This window comes from Lepisma saccharinum, chromosome 29 (assembly GCF_977018435.1).
Source record: "Lepisma saccharinum chromosome 29, izLepSacc3.1, whole genome shotgun sequence".
Classification (NCBI taxonomy): Eukaryota; Metazoa; Arthropoda; class Insecta; order Zygentoma; family Lepismatidae; genus Lepisma; species Lepisma saccharinum.
In genome coordinates this window covers 49,957,364-49,975,597 of record NC_139257.1, presented here as the reverse complement: position 1 = coordinate 49,975,597, position 18,234 = coordinate 49,957,364, and the positions used below count along the sequence as shown (strand labels likewise).

Here is an 18,234-nt window from a genome sequence, read left to right as displayed (position 1 = left end):
TGTAACTATTTAAAATTGTTAAAAAAAAACGCCGTACACCTTCTTGTTAACCCTACTCATTACTGTAAACCTTCTACTTTTGTTTTGTATATATTTATTTTGGTAAGTTGGCCTTAATGAGCCCCAGTGAGCTTCTTAGGGTGAAATGGTTTCACGTGATCGGGAATATAATGTTAAGAAAATGCACGTCAACATTTTATCACCATCATTTAACTGCTACAATAATTTTGTAGTAATGTCTACAGTTAATTTTAACAGAACCTTTGCTAGATTGGTTTGTCTCTTTGTGCAGGTCTTGAGTAATAGGAGATCTGTCTTTTGCTAAAAACAAAGTTAGAATTGAGAATTCGAAGTGTCGAGTAAGCTCCATGCGTAAGTATCAACAACTTTTTTTTTGTTGTTTCTTTCCCTTAAAAATTGGCAGCGGACTATAAATGCTCTTATCATTAAACGCAACAATTGAGGTCTCTTGTATTTAAGCTTTATGCGTCAACTTCCGACCAATATCGCCGATGTCATACGACCAAATGTTGGACAGGGAATCTATAAATTTATAAAAAGTGGTTCTATAACTAAACTGAGAGAACGAAAAAAAACAACAGATTTTTAAAATTTTCTGTTCATTTTTTTCGCTTTTTAAACATGTTTCTCCAATTTTCTTCATTTTCAGTGTAATTAGCAGTATTATTAAAGTTAATAACAGTTATACAAACTAATAATCCTCCAAAAGAACATCAACAAGAAAATAAGCTACAGTAACATGCTGTAGTGCAGCCTACAAAATATTAATGTAGGCTTTATGTTTAAATGCAATCATTAAAATATGCGTTTCATATTTTTCCTTTTAAAAGGGCGTTTATCGTAATATGCCTCTTTTATGTCAAGCGCCGTATGTATCATAACATGAATGAGAGGGATTAATGACATTTTTATGTAAAGTTAATTCATTTAATCTATATCGATGGAAACACAATGCGAAATTAATGAAACATGGTCTTCCCATAAAGTGTCACGAAACTTGGCGTATACCTCATGGGAATTTTGGGACTATAGCACCACAGACAAGTTAATAAGCAGATATTATATTTACCCCAGGTAGCAAACCATCTTCACCAAAATTCAATGACCGCAAGCAGTTCAGACAGTCACCGTTCCGAGACGCCACTGGCACTTCTTGGCGCCTCCTATCGGTGACAGTCTGAACTTCTTGCGGGCATTGAATTTTGGTGAAGATGGTTTGCTACCTGGGGTAAATATAATATCTGCTTATTAACTTGTCTGTGGTGCTATAGTCCCAAAATTCCCATGAGGTATACGCCAAGTTTCGTGAAACTTAGACAAAGAGTGCCAATGGCGTCTCAGAGCGGTGACAGTAACTTGTCTGTGATAGCTCTGAATGACATCATTGTTCACGTCATTCAGAAAACGTTATTTCGTAGTTTATTTGAAGCGACTTTCTCTCCAAGAGGGTTCCCCCTCCATGGATACATAGGAGGGCATTGGACGTCGCATTGCGTCCAGTATCTTTGCGACGGCCACAGTTCTGGCGGCATAGTGCTTTGATCCGTGTACGCACATGTTGTTGGAACGCAAGCGCTGGGTTGGGGCTCCGTACAAGGGAATAGGTTTGTAGCGTTGGTTAGTGGAACAGGATTCTTGACCCAATCCACAGCTTGAGCAACAGACACTAAATAGACGTCTGGTAGAGTAGACACGTAGTCCAAGAACCTAAAATGTAAGACAAAGGTTCATCATTATGCTTTTGTTGTATATAATCGTATCCACGGCCATACATAGGACCGCAGAGAAATAATGGGACGAATGCAACTTTCAGTAGCCCATATATAGCAAAATTTTAATACTTTATAACCAGTGCTTTTTTTCTGACGTTACGCAATGATACGCGATGGTACGCCGCACCGTTTTATAGGTGAGAATGAAACTAATATAGAGCCCGGATTTATAAGCGAAATTCATATTCATTTCCAGACTTCTAATGGTAAGAAGAAAGATTATACTTCGTATTACATACCTTGATGAGCTATTCAACTAAGGTTGAAAGTGCCTATAAATGCTTATTTCTGCAGGAAACTGTTATGCTTGCTTATTTTATGATTTTGATTCAAAATAGCATATTTTACCCAATCTGTCATATATCAATCCTATTTCAATCACACGACGGCATTGGGATGACGAGATCAATGCTTCTAAATAGCCACAAGGGAAAAACGGCATCCAAGAAAAGATACAGTCCATCCATAATCATTTTTCCAAATTACCTGATATTATAACACAGTTGAAAGCTCGAAATAATCCATTGCAACATTCGCTTTCTCTGATTGATGAAATTTCAGTAACCTCGTCTCTAGAAACTCACGGTGTTGCTAAAATTGTGTCCCACAAGCTCAAGTATTACTGAAAAATCCCGGTTACAAAACAGTGTCAAATTTATAAAAAGATTTCTGGTGAAGAAACAGACATTGAAGAGGAATTCACCGAAGAAGAACTGTGGTGTTTTTCACATGTGCCTGTGATGTCATGCGGCATAAACATTTTCACTGTACAGTGGGATCCATGAGTATTACCGTGCAAATTGTCCATCACCATGTTTGTGCACTTTATTTGACCCAATAAGAGCTTCAAGAATTAAATGAAAACTTAAAACAAGCTGTTGACAACTTCTGCACCAGCATACATAAAAATCCATCGCTTAAAAACACACAGGATGTAAGAGAAAAATTAATGAAAATAGTCATGGACAATTTGCACGGTAATACTGATGGATTCCACTGTACAAATCATTCTTCACTGACAGACGCAGGAGCTTCACACAAGAAAATCTCAGGATGACCTTCCTTACATACTGTAACACCTTTGAATAAGATAAGAGATCTAATAAACAAATATTTTTTCAGATTTTCCTGTTTTTGTTTATGTTTATTTTGGTGATTATTTTTTTCATTTTTTGTGCTTATTAACTTGCTTATTTTACTGTTTGATTGTGCTTATAAATCCGGGCTCTACAACATTTTCATCTTAACGAAAGAAGTGTTTGATTGAAATGAAACGAAATTGTAGGTGCGTAAGCACTTACGCTATTTGCACCTGTCCCGTTATACTAGAATCAATCCGTATCCGTGAGTTTTAAAATCTCCTTACCCATAAAAGCTTAGGCTGCAAAGGGACACTCAGCATATACAAGACAAAGACACAGTCTTACTTGTCGTAATTACAGACGCCTGTACTCTTTTTTATTTGCTGATGACTGTACGTTTGTTTCAAATAAAACTACAAAAGATTTACATACCTTTGGTAAGCCAAGAAGTGGTCAGGATTCGTCATGAACCAAGCAGAGTGTAGGTAGATGCCGAATGGTGCCCTGTTGCCGTTGTACTGGTGGAGGAAGTTAGCCTTGAATATATCCAACATAGCATCGACTTCTTCTGGCCTGGATAGCAAGCAAGGGAAAAGGACAATGAGCATCATCAAGCAAGGTTCAGTTTACCAGTTAACCAGGGCAGTTAAAATCAGTTAACTAGCCTAATAGCAAAACTAAGTTAATAACAAAATAACATAACAGCACTAAATGTGTGAATTGTTAAAAAAAGAAAGAGTAGCACACTGGATATTCACAAATATGGTGTGTATTCCCAAGAATATAATAATAACATTAATAATACAGGGTGATTTTTTTAAAACTCATGGTTTTCTTTGTTGTGTAAAATTTGTAAATGAAGTATTATTTCCATGCGGTTTGTGGCAAATGAATAAGGAAGGATGGGAGATTTATTGGAGTATGTTTACCGGTTTATATGCATCCCGGTTAATATCGTCCACGCCTCAACAAAAACAGCAAATATTCACCAGTGTACCTTTCGCGTCTATATGGTCTGGGGATTTGGATGCAGTGCGGAGGTTTAAGTTTCCTCCTGTAGATAGCACCGTTGTCATTGTCAACAATAACCAGGAAACTGAGCTGTTATATTGTGCTGGAAAGTTGTGTGCTTTTGCGTAATTGTTGTGCTGAAAAGGACAGGACACACAGTAAGAATGGTGTACTCCTTGCAAGAACGTGTGTTTATCGTGAAAAGTTTTTGGAAAACTGATTCTGTTGTTGCTATGCAAAGGGCATTTAGAAACAAATTTGCCTCACGTTCTGCCCAGACAGGAACACAATATTGTCGCTAGTGAAGAAATGGGAAGAAACAGGATCGCTTCTGAGTGAGACAGGGAAGCATCGGACCCAGTGGGCAGGTGTTGTGGAAGATTCCAGTGCTCGAATCTTGAGGTTGCCCAATAAATCTCTCTGTCGTTTGTCACAAGAAACCGGCTATAGCTATTCAACATGTCAAAAGGCAGCGAAAACTGCGAAACTAAGGGCGTACAAAATTACAGCTGTTCAAGAATTGAAGGATCCAGATAAAGTTAATTACTGTAATTGGTTTTTAATGTTTGTTGTGCATAATCCTGATATTCTGAAAATAACGTGGTTTACTGATGAAGCCTGGTTTCATCTCTCTGGGTATGTTAATTCTCAGAATACACTGATATGGGCAGCTGAAAATCCACATAGTGTAATCGAAATTCCGTTACACTCACAGAAAGTTGGGGTATGGTGCGCTGTCTCAGCATCACGTATAGTGGGTCCAATCTTGAATGAAACAGTGAACACAGAGCAGTACAGGGCAATATTCATGGAATTTGTTGAAAGTTTGGAAGACATTGAACTCACACAGGGTTTTTTTCAACAGGATGGTGCTACATGCCATACATCGCATGACAGTTTGGCACTGTTTGAAAGTTTCTTTGCGAATAGGGTTATTTCAAAGGGATTGTGGCCTCCGAGGTCTCCAGACTTAACGTCACTTGACTTCTTTCTGTGGGGCTTCCTAAAGGGACGTGTGTACACAAACAACCCTACATCCCTGGAAATGTTGAAGCAGAACATTATCACTGAAATTGCGAACATTAGCGCAGAAACACTATGTCAGACAGCCCTTAACATGGAACGGCGTGTTCGACTTTGTTTACAGGAAGGAGGTCGACACTTTCAGCACCTTCTTTAAAGGTGAGATGTTATGTCATATGTCTGTGCCATAATTTTTGTTTTATTTATGTTTTTTGTGAATACAAAAAAAAAGAACTCATTTTCATTAATTCAGTTTAGCAAAAATCCAATACTTCAATGTTATTGTAGGGTACACTGGTGAATATTTGCTGTTTTTGTTGAGGCGTGGGCGATATTACCCGGGATGCATATAAACCGGTAAACATACTCCAATAAATCTCCCATCCTTCCTTATTCATTTGCCACAAACCGCATGGAAATAATACTTCATTTACAAATTTTACAGAACAAAGAAAACCATGAGTTTTAAAAAAATCACCCTGTAGTTGGGCTCGAAAATTATTAACAAATCACATTGGGCAGACTATACCTCATAGAAAAACACGAGGACATGTTTTTTGATAAACAGGCGAGGACAATTTTGCCTAGTTAATTTAACTAATTACTTAAATATACTAAAATATCATAATTTCTAAATAAAAATAATTAAAATAAATGGGTAAACTAACTAATCTCAAATAAATTTTGACACGTTCTTTAGTCAAAAGAACATGATTTGACTAAAAGAGCAAATAATCAGTTCACATGAAAGACTCGAAAGCATTCGCGTGATGCCTCTCAGGGTATGGGGTAATATCTCTCTGTTAGTTCGTCAAATAAAATTCAAAGTTAAGTTTGCACTAAGAAAAAGGAAGTATATTTTACTTCTTTGCAAACTAAATACTTATATGCCTAACATATAATCCATGACACTCAAAGAAATTAAACTTCTTATAATTCAACTTGAGCACTCTATTCAAAAACCGAGCCCCGAACTTTCAAAATCCAGACAAAACACACTCGTAATTGCATGGCAACAGCTCTTATCAAGATAAGTATATACAGGTTAGTCACTATCCTGACATTATCAGTGATAGGTAAATTACAGAAATTAAGATTCAAGAAAAATGAACATTTGTACGAGAGAAAAGATAATTAATAACAATAAATATTAGTGCAATGGGAAAGGACGTCAATTTTTAACAAAAACAAATAAATTATAACAAAATTACAAGAAATAGCAATCTCCAAGTCAACGAATAAAGCATTTTGTAAAATACTACACTGACTATGCGTCAGACTCTTCTTCTTATTAATTATTTTATTAGAGCTATATGAATGAGGATCGATATGGTTTCTCCCTTATTTATCTTCTGCATTTTTAATTAAAATCTCATTAATAATAAGTTGTTATTTTTAATTATAGTTATTAGTTTATAATAATAATTCTTATTATCATTGTTGATAAAAATAGATCAATTTTATAGCAACGACATGACCTCTCCTAACTTGTTTCGTTCTGAGATATAACCATTTGAAAATACCATGTTTCAATCCTAATAAATTAGACAAAATTGATTTCCAAGAATGGTTGAGATCCGAGAGATCGAGGAAAGACAATAGCTTTATTTAACACTAAATTAAAACTGCATCATGTACACTCTTTATGATCTTAAACATGCCTGTATAAAGTTTATCTAAAACAGATGTACTTGATGTACTTGAAGCACAGCGGAACTTACATGCTACAAGCGTCCGTCATAGAACAAGTGTGCCCATCATTGCCTTCCCACTCAATCATTGGAACCACCCACGTTCCTGGATATGATTTAGTTGGACACGGACCAATTGGACAGTCCTGGAAAAATAAAAATAAATGTAGGTGCTTGAACAAAGGCAGAAGAATACTATTAAGTGGAAAAGAAGGTTGGCAGGCGCTTGAACCAAGACAGAGGAATAACATTAAGTGGACTAAGTTACACAAGCTATAGTTTTCTTGTTCACTCTTCATAAAACAGAATTCAGAATGTTGGCGGGGAACCCCTATTATTCACCTGCGTGCTCGCGTAGTCCAGAGTGTAGGGCCACATGCCGGGGTCCATGAATTTCTGCGTGGGCCACGAGCAGTCGTAGGAGATTCCGTAGTCGTTGAGGACTGCGTAGAGGTTGTTTCCCGGCAGCTGGAGGAAGGGGAGTCGAACCCCGCTGATGTCCTCCTTTGGGATCAGAGCGAACTTAGCCAGCATGTCTATCTGGTCCACGAACTCACTCACGATGAACTCGTACGATGCGTTCCTCCACATATCGGTGTTGGACTCATGCCTGCAGCGACAAAGCAACGATGAGTTATGACTGGCCTGTAGGGCGAGGGGACAAATGCTCCCTGAGCCCAAACCCGTGATAATATTTTGGGCTCCTTTCAACTCAATAAATTCCAACACAAAAAAATGCAAAATTGATATGTTGACCTATCTTGAAATTCAGATGAAACAACATATCACAACTATTTATCAGAAATTTGTAACCAAACTGAAATATACTACAACTTTATCATTGGTACCATTTGTAAACAAAAACTTTGGCAATAAAACTTTATTGGTCAAAGAACAAGTATGAATAATGTATATTTTATGCATGTATATGTTTAATATAGTATGTATATATATAAAGTGCTCCCCTGTGCTTAGCACAACGCCATGAAAGCGTATAGGGGGTGTGGGGTAACGCCCCACACTTTCTTGATCCGGTCATGAGTGGGGGTGATGTGATCAGCATCACGCCCCTGACCGCCTTTACCCCCCAGGGTTTCCCCCTGGTACCCATGTTATTCGACGCTGGGTGGGCGCCGGGGCAGCTTCCAACGTTAGAAAAGTTCCCGGATTTGAACCGGCCGGGGATCGAACCCGGGACCTTTAGCATGGTAGTCAGACGCGTTACCGACTGAGCCACCGAGATATATATAAATACACACAAACACACATATATTAACTCGTTCTTACAGTGGATTAGGAGTCTCGCTAATCACACAGGCCTCAAACAACTTCCCCTCCCTTCGCCTTCTGACGTCAGCAAAAAGGGTTTCATTGTTATGCTAAATGACTTCATTGTTAGTTTAGGCTTGTTAGGTTTAATTCTCTTAGAATATATAATACCTTTTTGATCAAGCCCCGTAAAATTGCAGCGTATTTATGCAGAGACCTAAACCTAACAAGCCTATGAACCATATTAGTGTGACGTCACGCTGGAAGATTGAGTCCAAACAAAACGACCGCGTGTTTTTCTCCTATTCAAAGCCATTGAATTTTCCATCGGAAGGGGTAGCTTTAAGAATTGTGACAGCAGTTATGAAACAAAATTATGATACCATGAGTATTGCCGTACAAATTGTCCATCACCATGTTCATGCACTTTATTTGACCCAATAAAAACTTCAAGAATTTAAAGAAAACTCAAAACAAGCTGTTGACTATTCTGCACCAGCATACATAAAAATCCATTGCTTAAAAACAAACAGGATGTAAAATAAAAATTAATGAAAATCATGGACAATTTGCACGGTAATACTCATGAATCCCACTGTACATCCATGTAAAGATGAGATTTAGGTTAATACGTTTATATATATTTCACATAGCTTACAGATGATAATGTAAATAATAAATGGAGTAGGACATTGAGTAAAGCGAATGTTCCTATCCGGAATGGCAGCCAACGGGTGGCGCCGCTGCAGTCACATGGAGCTGCTGGTTTCCCATCATCCATAGCGGCAGAGACTACAGTTGAGATTGGCTGAGCATCGGACAAGCTTCGATTGTGCTCGGAACTGGAATATCTAGTTTTTTTAAAGAAAAATGCATGATTTTCTTACGCCGATGGAAAATTCAATGGCCTTGAATAGGATAAAAACACGTGGCCGTTTTGTTTGGACTCAAATCGCGCTCTGTTGTATGTTGTGACGTCACCCCTAATATGGTCCATTAAACCTTGCCTATCTTCCGCACGGTTTTTGCCACAACTTACGTGATGGAGTGCAGGGCTATTTCGTGGCCCCTTCTATGAAGCTCGTTGATCCTGGAGTAATCTGCATAGTCGTGCGTCGTGTAGAAGGTGGCGCTGATAGGGCAGCCGTTGGGGTTGGTCCTGTTGAACAGCGCAGGCGCGTAGTAGCTGTCGTACGAGATGATCGTAACAGCATCGTCGTATGTCAACAGCACGATCTGGAAATTGCAGGAAGAAGATTAACATTTGAGAAATCATATTTGTTAATTTTGTTATTACTTTAGCAGTAGCTTAAAATGTATAAATTATTATAAAATATATTATGGATTGGATTGATTTGGTGTTTTAATCGGGACTGGACATACAGTTCAATGTGGAATCCGAACCACTATGTGCCTCCACCGGGTATCGAACCCGGGACCCCTTGTTTACAAGGCGACGACGCTACCACTGCGCCATCGGGAAGGCCCATAGAATATAGTATGGTAACAACATCACTCCATATTCATGCCGATACAATAATTTGCAGATCTAAGGTATTAAAGTTAAGTGCAAAAAATACTGTTGGAATATACTTTATTAAGTTAAATAATCTTAGTAATTAAATATTTCATGTAGTAAATTTAGTATACATTATAAAATATTATATTTTATGCATTACTAGTGCACTATACAACAAGAACATGAGCTTTACATTATATTATTGTTACGGTATTTTAAAAAAACAGTGTCTAATTTATATGTACAGTCATGGAAAATAGTTCTTGGGCCACGAGACCTACGATATCGTAACATCTTAAAGCCTGTTGTCTATGCAACCCAAATAACAAAATTGTCGCTTGGGTTTGCCTGGCGGACCTGGATTCTCGGGAATGATTGAGTATTGACAGCAGCGTGAGTCATACCCCCAAGCCCAGCCATAACAAACAGCAGCTGGGTGCCGTGAGTTTCAGGAATTGGTTTCTTAACAACAGCTATTCGTAAGAAAATGTTCTCTTTACTGATATTAGAGTCATTTTCAAGAAAGTTAACTGAAATGGTGGTTTTTGTCGAATCATCATCGCGCAACACACATGCTGTCAACCCAGAAGTCCTTGAAAAAGATTGGAGTTAAAAACAACTACTTTGCAAATGATAAGACGAATCGATATTCATTAGTCCCAACTTAGAATTTTGTGTAAGACATGGATCATCATGTCCTATCATCCATTTCATAACTTCATTAACCATCCTCATCGCCTTTGTTGACGCCAAGTGCTAGAAAAGCAATATAAAATAAGCAAAATTAAGAAATTAATAAATTACATTTTCAGCTATTTCACGCAGCGACTCAGTTGCATGTAGACAAAGTTTCATTAATCGGGAACCAAGGGCCCCCTCGTTGTGCTTCATTGTCATTTTCCCTCCACTTTGCCTGCCGCGATTAACCTGATGTTGATTAATGCACAATCCACAAAGTGTAATAAAATGTGAATTTTGGGGGCTTCAGTTAAGTGGCTGCACATCCATTACGTAATCGCGATATCATCAAATTCCACGAAGCGTGTCTACACCTACGTAAAGTGTCAGTCCCCGTCATAGGCGTGCTCAGACCCTCTGATTAGGGGGGGATAGCCTTGATGATATTTCAGGCCGGAAAAGAATAACGTAATTTCATCTCACTTGTTTAAATTTTATTGCATTGATGGGTGTGTTTATATATACACCCCTCCCCCCGCCCCACACACACATATAAATATTAAATACATACATACATATATATATACAACACACACACATATATATATACATATATACCAACAGTAAAAATCATATACATTGTCTCTCAAATCTGCGCGTTCCTTTTCCTCCAAACACTTGTTCATGCACTTAAGAGAAAACCTTTTAGAAGCAGTACTTCTCTCCTCGGTAATTTAAAATGCATTACAGAAAACAAATTGCGAGCGAAGCGACCAATAAATTTTCAGATCCATTTTTTTGCAAAATGAAAACAATGTCGATTTAATATGGGGAAAAAAATTCATGGAGCGCCATATTATTCTCTTTTACAATTTTTTTTTATTTAGATCGTTTGGCGTCCAGGGTTAACTCCCGTCGATCCCTAGCTACGGCTCTTAACTTGACTAGACTGCAAGAAAAGCAGACATTGCGAGCGAAGCGTGCAAGAACATTTTACAAAAGGTATTTATATTTGTATAAAATTTGAAATCAAGGGGGCAATTGCAGCTCTGTCCCTCCCCCCCCCCCAGCGCAAGTGCTCTTGGCAGTCTGGAAGAAATAATGCAAGAAAGACGTGAAAACAAAATCCATCTTGAGTATCCTTTTGTCCTGCTACTCTTACATTCTGCTACTCTTCCTTTCCTTTACTTCCATGTTTTCCCCCCTAAAATTGATTTCCGTTCAAGGTTGTGGGGGTGGGGGGGGGGGTTTCGCCACTGCACCCCTTCCCCCGTAGTTGCTTTGAACTTTCATCGGCTTGAAAATACTTAATTTTCTTTAATAGTATAATATAGTTTAATAACGGCGATAGGATTCATCTATCCTAAATTTCTAGGTGAAAATATAATAATATAGGGGCATAGATGTCTGGAAGGGGGGCAAGGATTGCCACATCTTCCCCTTAGAAAACGAATGTCAACCAAAAAGTACGTTTTCCCATGTATAATTTGATTTCAGTCATAATAATTTACATTAATTATTATATTGAGGATGCAGGAATGCGATAATGCAACACTATTATCGGGGTAATATGCCCCATGGAAAAATACCTTGTCTCTTCGTGAAAAAAATCTGCAGACGTCCATGATTAGGGGGGCATCTGCCCACCCCCGGCCCCCTGGGCGCACGCCTATGATCCCCGTGATGGAATATGTAGCTCAAAGCCAGGGCTTTAAGATCAAATTTGTTTTGTTATTGTTTTTATTAGTAATTACCTCAGTTTTCTTCCTCTGAAGTTAAATTATTCATGACGACGATTTATGATTACATTAAAGACATGAATGAACATACACAATGAACCCATTTTGGTCGGAACTCGAACTCGGAACCTTGTTTGGCAAGAAATACAAATATCCATAAGGCATGAGTGTTTCATTGGAGATGTTCCTCTACTTCCGTCATTTTATCACTAATATATTTCTTTAACATACAATAATAAATCACAACTACCTAAAAATAAATATTATTTTGCATTTTCACATGCATATGTTTTTTACGGTTAGAGTGTGAACTGGCACCTGTTTATTTAGATTGTTCTTTATGTTTCGTGTATAGTTAAAGATAGGACAAATGCTTGAGGAACGATTAGGGCTATAAGAATTCCGTCCGTGACAGAGTGGTTAGCACAGTGCGCTACGATGTCTGATGTCCTGGGTTCGAATCCCGTCCTGCGTATGGGTGTTCTTTGTGAGTGCCCCTTCATCAATTTCATCATATCACTCATCCTCGTTGTCGCAATTAGCAAGAGGTGAAAGAAAAACGACGCTAAATAAGAAAATAAAAATACTTATAAGAATCATTCTTATTTCCGGACGTGTCCTACATTTCATAGTTATGTCTGGCCTCCGGAAGGAATTTGAAAGAAATCTTATACGTATTTTGGGCATCACGTAACGTCAAATTAGATGGAGAAACAGAAAATCTGAGGGGAGTCTGAGATAACGTGGTTCCTTGGAGAAGTATGCTTAAATCAAAGAGTGTGCATGGTTGCTACTGGATATTCGGAAAAGCAATTACAATCCCAGCTCACAAATTACTTCACGATTTTCTAGATCCGGAAAAGTCCGGATATATGTATAAAAGTGCTTACTTTGTGAAGTTTTATCGATATAACTGTCGGTAATTTGTTCGAAGTAACAAGTAATTATTCTCCTTATTGGAGAAATAAGGCACACAATTCTGTTTTTTCCCAGTGTATAGTAGTTTTTTACATATTAATAAACAAGAACTTCCAGACTTTATTTACGAAATTGTGAATTTTCTCCTTCCCGAATTCATGGATTGTTTTCACTTCCTGGCCCCATGTCGACGAAAAACGTTCTGTCTTACATACACAAGTTGAAATCACATACAGCCGTGCTATTAGTTAGCAGTTGAGGAATTTTGAACTCAACCCTTCACTTCAACATTAATTTTTCAGCTGAAGATGTGTCATATTCTCGTTATATGCTAAGATGTCCTAGTAACCTATTATAGTTACTGCAAATACGATCGTGTCCAACATTTTGAGACAATTTGTCCTACTTTCCGCTGAAGAGTGATCTGATAGCCCTATGTGTGATGGAAACTGTTTTTACTCAATTTCTGATATAATTTATTCCAACATTTCCTTGAACTTCTATTACCTTGTTATTACCTCCAATGCTTACACAACTTTTCCTTCGTGCTCGACCTTTGGGTTCAGAAATGTTTACAACACCCCCATCTCCCGCGTGTAAATAGCAGGCAACAACACTCTGGAAGACCATAATGTATAAAACTTGTTTACTACATATTTTACGAAAATATTAGAATGTTAGCTTGATATAACTGTGGATTGTAAGGAACGAAATTAAATACCTGTTTTATACGCACACTGGAACGAGCGCAGGCCAGCTGTGAGTCACTCTGGCAGCGAAGGTCACTGATCGAAGTAGTTAGTGCTTGCTTGCTTGCTACAAGCAGGCGCCTTATCTTTCCTCAAGGAAACACGGAAATCTTCGTTACCTTTTTTCGCCAGACTAATGGTGAACATTTACAGGAACGTAAGGAGTAGTATCGTATTCTATTGGAATTAGATTTCGTGGTGTTTAAAAGATATCATAACAATATGTAAATCTCTTTTGTGATCTACACTGAACTTCTTCCTTACGATTTCTAAACAACCGAAGAGCGTAGTGAACGTGAAACTACTTATTGTTCGCCACAATGGTATGTATTATACAAATGGTCTCTTATCAAAAACCCTATTATATCACAGGATGTGATATTTAAAACAATTCTACCACGTATCCAATGTAACCAATATTCAGATTGATTCCCAGCTTCTGTTTGGGTTATTTTGTGTCGCATTTTTACCTCTTGCGATAATCGCGACGATGAAGATGTTGGGTAATGATTAGGGACAATGATTTATGGTAAATAATATTAATGAATTTCGCATTTAAAAAGTTACAATTTCGGTATATAAAAGCGGTGAAAAAAGATCATTTCGTTGGAAAAGCGGAAAATAAAATTCAAAGTTAAGTAGTCTGCACCTACCTTCTTTAAGTGCTAGCAGCATATTAATTAAATTCAAAGTTACACCTGACTCCTTCACATCCCTCTTTACCATATCCTGAAAAGCTTTGTACCCTCTCAAAAAATTTAATTGTGAACATGTTTTTAGAATAGGCACATTCTTGCAAATGTCGTACAAGTCTTCATTGACAATATTTCTTGAATACTGAATAAAACTAACATTTTCAAAAAAAAATTCTTTACTGGATCTTCGCGGAGCCAGTCATTTAATTTTGTACAAGCCTTGTTGCCTTGAACTCTCGAGCACGTTCAAATACTGAAATAACTTTGGGCATTGTAATTCGCCAAAGAAACTATGAGCAAGCCCCCAAGAAGCACGGACACGAAAATCCTTGAAACTCGTATTTTTGTGTGGCACGTAATGGAGACACAGACTACACACGATCTTCTGTAGGCCTCTGATTGGAACTTTTTGGACCGCAAACTTTGGCTGAAAAAAATAGTCCTACTAAAACATTTGCGTTTTAGCTACAAAAACATAACATTAACAGCAGAAAACTAATTTCCATATTTTCTGCATGACATCAACGTATTTACGCATTACGTTGGAGCGAGATAGCCTGAGTTGCAGGAATGGAGAAATGAACGAACGGAGAAGAAAGCGGCTAAATACTTATCACTGACACCGTTTGCACTGTGCGGCATTGCGCTTCTGATGATGTAAAACTACTTTACGCAGTCATTGTCACCTGTAATGAAATGTTGAACTTTCACGAGCAAAATAACAGTCCAATGTTATGAAAGAAGATAAATTAATGTGTTTTTTTTGTTTTGACAACTGAATTTCGGTGTTATTTCGTGAACTTCGACACTTTTCGTTTCATTTCGCATTTTGATTTGTATTTCGCAGAACTTCGTGAATAAATTGGAGCCGAACATGGTCATAACTCCTATCCACTTCTCTCGAAACAAAATTATACAAACTTGAAAATAATTTCGCGTTTAAAGCGTTCGCGAAATTTCAGTGTCCCTAGTAATGATTCAAATGCAATGCTACATCTAAACCTCAACAGGTTTCAAAAATGGATCCTCTGGCTTTGTAGAGAGTTACGGTGATTTTAATTTTTATTTTCATTTGGTATTTTAAGTCCACTTTATGCACACAAAGGCTAATCGAGACTGCGTCTATAGTTTAAATTGGGATCCTAACCACTGTGTCTCCACCGGGTATCGAACCGGGGACTCCTTGATTACAAGGCGACTCCTCTACTACAGCGCCATCGGGAAGGATGAGAGAGAGAGAGAGAGAGAGAGAGAGAGAGAGAGAGAGAATTACGGTGACTACGATAATGAAGAATTGAAAGTAGCAGAACGACTAAGACATTATTTTGTCAATATTGGGATTGTTAATGAATGTTATGAATGTCAGTTCAAATTGAAAAAAAAATAAACTAAAAAATTTCCAGAGTGCCGTTACAAATCGTTAATTTTTCTCTTTCCACATATTACTTTGCTACTATGTAGATATTTGCATGCTAAGACGTAGAAAGTGCTTCATTTTCAGTGTGTGGAATTGCGATTTATTTCTGAGAATGGAGTGGGTAGTGGGAAAAGGATCACTTCACATGTTTGGATTATACCCCCTTCCCCTACACACACGCACACAAAATATATCGGCTGTTGTTCTTATAAGGAAATATAACATGTATGAATTGTCTCAAGAAATATTGGAGCCTATTCACATCCCTACGGAACTTGGAAGAAAGCCCACGTAGAGATTGGGAAGTTTTGTTACGACAAAATTGGGATGTATAGTAAATTAAAAAGCAAAGTCCTAGCTTTGCACCAAGCCTTGAAGGTGTATAGGGGGTGTGGAGTTAGTAGAGTTAGGGCCCCACGCTTTCTTCATCAGGCCGAAGGTGGGAATGATGTGATCAGCACCACGCCCCTGGCCGCCTTACCCCCCCCCCTTCCCCAGAGTTTCCTCCAGGTACCCACTTTATACGACGCTGGGTGGGCACCAAAGCAGCTTGAACAGGTGGACAAAATCCCGATTATCCCCCGTCGGGGATCGAACCCAGATCTCTCGCATGGTAATAAAACGCCCTAACCACTGTGCTACTGCGGCACATACAGTAATTAAGGCAAGAATTGTTTTAGCGTTTCGTTCAACGTTTTTAGGCAAATCATTTTTGGAGATATAACGTGTAGCTCTTGTCGGTTCTGCGACCTGGCTTGAGAAAAGGCGATTTTCTGACGAACAACATTCCACCTGACAAGTCACGTGACTTTCCTACATTTCCTGTGCCTGTTGGCTTTTGCACGAAAGACGAGTTGCTCTTGAGACAGACAGAATCACCCGATCACCTAATGGTGCAATGTGTGTTGCCTACCCTTCCGGCATTATTTACTGCCATTAAAGTCTTATGGGGAAGAACTTTTTTCCACCACTGTACACAGTGTGTATATATAATGTAATTTGCAATGTGCATGCACCAATGCCCCTCAGCTGTATTTACAGTGTCATAAATTTCTCAATAAAATTTATGCAGTCTGTAGGAGCGTGTATGTAAATTCTAAGTTACGAATTTGTCGCAAAATGTTGTAATATGTAGGGGCGTACGCAGGGGGACTGAAGGGGCTACAGTCCCCTCCGAAATTGTGAGAAAATCAACATTTCCAAAATAAAAGCTGCGAAGAGCTCGGGAGAAACAAATGTGGTAAATTGAAATGACTGCTATTTTTGAAAGTTTTTAATATGCGAAATATCTTATTATGTATGCCGCCCCCTAGAAAGCAGATATGCATTATCCACTTTTACAATTCCAGCCCCTCCCGAAACAAAATGTGATGTGTAGAGAGAGGTAGGAAAATATAGTTATATTTATAGAAAATATACATGGAATTTCGTTATAGATGATGCAGATGAAGACGTTGACTTAATAACACTGTACATATTGTAGGTATATCCTATATATTTCAAGACCTGACCTAGACGAGAAAGAGACAAATCTTTATATATCGAGCCGAGACAGTGCCAAGTATCGCCTACTATGGCAACGACTGAGCTATACCATTCAAAAAATCCTGATTCTAAACAGGATTCAGAACCATATTCAGTTTCCAGCAGGTCCCAGCGCTCCGCGACGCCAGGAGTCCCGGGTTCGAATTCTGGTTTATACATGGATGTTTGTGAAAAAGAGAATTGACATTAATTTACATGAGTTTGATGTGTGTGGAAGGCTGCCGCTTAGAGATCCTCCTTTTGAAAAAATAATTTAAAGAAAAGTTATTAGCACAGCGCAGAGGTCTCGGGTTCGAATCCCGAGTGTCCCATCATCACTCATCCCCATTTTCGCGATTAGCCAAAAGTTGCAGAAAAGCGAAGAACAAACCAATCGTACCAATAACTCAGAATCACTTTCCTGCGCCGAGAATAAATATACTTGGACAATATGTGAAATAATGTTCCCTGCGTTCATAGTGGAGCATAACTGTATGTCTTTACTTACCTGTGGTATTTCATTTGCCTGGAATCCTCCGGGAATGTCTGTTCCGGAACACCTGCAGTCCGGCAACTTACAAGCTTCCGGATTACAAGGTGCAGCCTGCCCCGAGCCATTTCCCAGTAGGCCCAGGATTAAACAGAAAACGGTGAAGTTATGACCCGACATGGCCAAGCAGCAGAAACGAACTGTCTTCTTCGATAGTGACTTTGCGCTTTATATCCCACACATAGTGACGGAAAAGAGAAGTTTGACGCAGACTAACGACACTCGTTGGTGCAGAGATTTTCTTGTCTTCAAAAATGATTATTCTAATGCATCGTAACTTGCAAATATTGGGTCATCTATAATGTATCTTTCAAAAATAACACTTTTAAGCCCTTTTCAATTAAATCAGAGACAGTTTCTTTAGTCTTATAATCACTCTGAACGTAATTTATGTAGATTGTATAATCTTAACCGTAGATCACATTGAGACGAGGCATTGTTCGTATGAGTTTCGGATAACTACAGCGTAAGTCTAAGAAATAAATTATTTTTGATTAAAAAAATCTTTGATTAATGAAAGTGAAGAAATTAAGATAAGTAACGTAATTTCATCATCGGATGGATAATCCTGTGATA

At 38.2% G+C, this 18,234-nt stretch overlaps 1 protein-coding gene across 1 annotated transcript; it reads right to left on the bottom strand.

Moving 5' to 3' along the window:
* Positions 1-601: 601 nt before the first annotated feature.
* Positions 602-17,854, bottom strand: LOC145981599 (chitin deacetylase 7-like). The gene is made up of 6 exons (XM_083114961.1): positions 17,617-17,854; positions 8,909-9,105; positions 6,943-7,210; positions 6,631-6,746; positions 3,308-3,448; positions 602-1,728 (listed from the first exon to the last, which is right to left on the bottom strand). Exons 1-6 carry the CDS (start codon positions 17,776-17,778, stop codon positions 1,419-1,421), a joined length of 1,194 nt encoding a protein of 397 aa, XP_082971087.1. The 5' UTR covers positions 17,779-17,854; the 3' UTR covers positions 602-1,418.
* Between the last annotated feature and the right edge of the window lie 380 nt (positions 17,855-18,234).

Bases quoted from the DNA above. Each gene is read 5' to 3' on its own strand.
- LOC145981599 (XM_083114961.1), bottom strand. From the start codon at position 17,778: ATGTCGGGTCATAACTTCACCGTTTTCTGTTTAATCCTGGGCCTACTG. The intron at 7,211-8,908 runs GTAAGTTGTGGC...TTGTCGCTGCAG, and splicing joins ATAGCCCTGCACTCCATCAC to GCATGAGTCCAACACCGATA. The intron at 6,747-6,942 runs GTGAATAATAGG...TTATTTTTCCAG, and splicing joins TGGACTACGCGAGCACGCAG to GACTGTCCAATTGGTCCGTG.